The following is a 3994-nucleotide window of genomic DNA, read 5'->3' as shown; positions in this document are numbered from 1 at the left end:
CACACACACACACACACACACACACACACACACACAGTGTGTCCAAAGTAAACAACATTACACACTCACACACACACTCAGTGGAGGAAACTCTGTGAGTAGAAAGTAAACAGAGAAAGTCAACATTATATAATAATAATAATAATAATAATAATAATAATGATGATGTTATATAATAATAATATAATGATAATATTATTATATATAATGATAATATTATTATATGTAATGATACTATAATGATAATATTATGATATGTAATGATAATATAATGATAATATTATTGTATATAATGATATTGTCATTATAGATCAAGATGCTGCAGCTCATATATTCATATGAGCTGCTTTTATAGAAAAGTGCAGCAGCCACATCAACAAATATCACTAATCATCCATAACTAAACTATTTGAATAGTTTTTTGTTAATACGATAATAATCCTCATCATCATCATCATCATCATCACAGCTGCAGCAGCTCCACACTGTCATGAAACTGGTTGCTGTGGCAACTGTGTTGGTCCTATATACAATCTATATGCAGCTGCAGATCAACATGAATCTATATGTTCAATATGTCAGAGTTTGTCTTGTGATTGCTGCTGTTTTCACACTGCTCAGGCAACTTTATTTACATCTGACACATGTATATATACATCTCATGTGTATATATACATGTACATATATCATGATATACATGTGTCTCCCTTACTCTACACAAGAAGAGAACAGAAGTGTAAGACCACGCTCGTCTCTTTATCTGCTGCTGTTTGTGACGCACATGTATCTGCTGATTCATGGCTGTTTATACATGTGTCTCTATGCGTATATATACATACATATATATATATATATGTATATATGTATAAATTGACTTTACACGTTTACATGAAGGAATAAAAAGTGTAATTCTTAAAATTAAAAAAACAGATTTAATTCAGGAAGTTTGTAAGGTTTTCAAAATGGAGAATTGTTTACTTTTCTGTGTTTTATTTACTTTATTACTTTGGATTATTTCAGTCCGGATTGTGGATTTATTTATATATTATACAGTGGAATAATAATCCACTGACTAGGCTACAATATCAATCCACAATTATTTATTTCACCTACATTTAATGTCATTTTATTGGAATTTAATTGTTGTTTTTCTAGGATAGGATAATCCAATAATCCAATTATCTCAGATTAAACAGGCACTCATTGTCATTTATTGGATTAGAGTGAAGAATAATCTGTGGGAAATCATTTTTAGTGGCAGATTTACTGAAGGGGAAACTCAGATTTGACTAATTCATAACATTTCTACACAAACAGGAGGGGATTTATTTAGTTTAGATTGAGATAATCTGTGGATCCAGGTTGTGACAGAAGATGCTGCTGGAGTCTGATTTGAATTTACATCAAAAAAATATAAATTCTACATTATATTAAGACAATAACACTTTAAATGTTGTAAATGATTCATTTCAGTGAAACTGTTTCCCACAAAAGAACAGATCAGAAAAGAAAAGCTTCCTTTGAGGACATTCACTCTGAGATCATGAAATAACAAGAAATCCTGTCAGTGACGCTCACTTCATAATCATTACATTACATTACTTCATAATCAGTCAGTGACTGCTAACTAGTCATTTAACTAGTTCCTCACACACGTGCTGTAACAATAATATGTTTTACACCAGTTTTAAGGGGAATCTTTCTGCATCGAAACACAATTGGGTTTTATTTTAAAAGAATCTTTTTTTCAAATGATTTTAAAATGAATGACGTCATCAGTAATCCGCGTGTTTAGTGAGATGATCGTTCGAACAAAGACTGCACGTGAACGTTTTTATCTTTGTTCACGCGCTTTGTTTTTGGATTATTTATTTATTATATTTATTTATTGATATTTTCAAATATTTTGGTCGTGATTTTTTTCTCGTGTCAAACGAAAGCAGCTGCGTCAGCACTGATGATTTATTATTCTTCACGTTTTTCTCATATTTGAAACATGTTGCATTAATACAGTCAAACATTTGTCAACACTTTATTTTGATTAAACTATATTTTTAATACAAGTCACAAAATAATCCTAAAAACACGTGATTATCACGCGCTGAGCCGTAGATTAACGGTTATATTCTGTTGAACCTGTTGAATAATCCTGAAAATAATCCTGAAACCATTGAGCTGCAGTTACAGTGTGTGTGTGTGTGTGTGTGTGTGTGTCGTAAAAGTGGGTCAGATGTCGTAAATCCACATTTCTATGCAACAAACAGCTGTTTGAGTTCAACAAACAACAACAACAACAACAAATCAAATCAAATTATCAGATTGATGTCAGATTATCAGATTGACTGCTGACCACAGTGGGACACCACAGTCACGCGCCAGTGCATAGTGACGTAGATTATCACAGTCAAACTGTTTCTTCTTCTTCTTTTACATTATTCATCATGCGCACGCGTTTGTTCGCGTGTTGTTTTCGCATGTATTTATCTTATTATGATGATGATTATTATTATTATGATAATTATTTTAAATATGTAATAGTATTTTTAACTTCGTTGTTGTAACCTATAAACAAACATAATTATTATTATTGACGGAATGCAATAAAAATCATTTTATAATAAACAATGGTAATAATGTTAATAATTCTAAACAGAATTATAATTATGGTTATTATAATTATTAAGGGATTATTAGTTAGATTTAGTTCTCATGAACATCGAAGAAAATCTAAGTTTAACTGACGCGCGCGCACACACACACACACACAGACCGTTTTACTTGTTTTTATTCATTGTTTAATTAAGACATCTTTAAATAAATGTAAGTTTATTCGTTATTGTTTTTTTATTATTATTTTTACCAGAAAACGCGTTTGTTGTTAAAGTCAGTAAATATATATATTTTTAATTAAATGATGAACTGAGAATTTAGATGTTTGTGTTTCAACATGCGTGATAATAAATGTGTGTGTGTGTGTGTGTGTGTGTGTGTGCAGGCGGATGTGCCCAAGACGACAACGTCATCATCGTCATCTTCATCGTTGTCATCATCAACGTCAACGTCAATGTCGTCATCGTCGTCGTTACCGGGAGACAAGAAGAGTAAAGGACGGACAGGATGGCCTCAGCACGTGTGGGCTCTGGAACTCAAACAGTAGCTGAGTCTGAACACCAGGCAAGGAGGCAAGGGAGGAAGCAAGGAGGCAAGGAGGCAAGGAGGCAAGGAAGAAAAGAAAAGAAAAGAAAAAGAAGGGGAAAGTCTCTGTGTTCAGAGGTTTGACTCTCAACTCTTGTTTACCTCGACACAAACAAACAAACAAACACAGGATTTCTGTCGAATATTCTAATCATTTCAATAGAAAAAAAAGCAACATTTTAAAGGGATAGTTCAGGGTTTTTTCATGCGTTTGGAGAGGAACACGCGGGAAATGAGCAGCAGAGAAACAAAAACAGACTAAAGCCAAAGAGAATATACATATACATATATGTATATGTATATGTATATAAATATATATGTTTATATACATATACGTATATATGTTTATATACATATATGTATATATATGTTTATATACATATATGTATATATATATGTTTATATACATATATGTATATATATATGTTTATATACATATATGTATATATATATGTTATATATGTACATATATATGTTTATATATATGAACATATATATTAAAATACATTCACAGCCGATTTATTAGGTACACAGGATTGGCAGTAAAGTTTTCATCTGTGATTATTCCAGTTCATTTCAAACCTTTGACCTTTGACCTCACACAGAACCTCTGCTCACTGGTATCGTTTCTCTTCATTTTGGATCATTCTTTATAAAAGTGAGTTAAACAAGTGTACCTAATGAAGTGGCTTAAAAAAACTGAGCTTTGGTGGTTAGGGTTAACTAAGTCAATATAATAATATGTCAGGTAAAGGTGTCAGAGAACATGGTAAACCTATAGAATCTTAAAAATACAGAG

The 3994-nt window shown here is 31.6% G+C and overlaps 1 protein-coding gene across 1 annotated transcript in view; it reads left to right on the top strand.

Moving 5' to 3' along the window:
- Positions 1-3209, top strand: part of hand2 (heart and neural crest derivatives expressed 2) — a 4894-nt gene extending 1685 nt beyond the window's left edge. The window contains exon 2 of the mRNA XM_044017061.1: positions 2996-3209. Within this exon, the coding sequence (XP_043872996.1) occupies positions 2996-3157 (162 nt within the window). The 3' untranslated portion in view covers positions 3158-3209. The remainder of the gene's footprint in view (positions 1-2995) is intronic.
- The last annotated feature ends 785 nt before the right edge of the window (positions 3210-3994 follow it).

Source organism: Solea senegalensis, unplaced genomic scaffold, assembly GCF_019176455.1.
Source record: "Solea senegalensis isolate Sse05_10M unplaced genomic scaffold, IFAPA_SoseM_1 scf7180000015033, whole genome shotgun sequence".
NCBI classification, from domain to species: Eukaryota; Metazoa; Chordata; class Actinopteri; order Pleuronectiformes; family Soleidae; genus Solea; species Solea senegalensis.
Note: the sequence above shows the minus strand (reverse complement) of the source record. Positions and strands in the feature narration are given on the sequence as shown.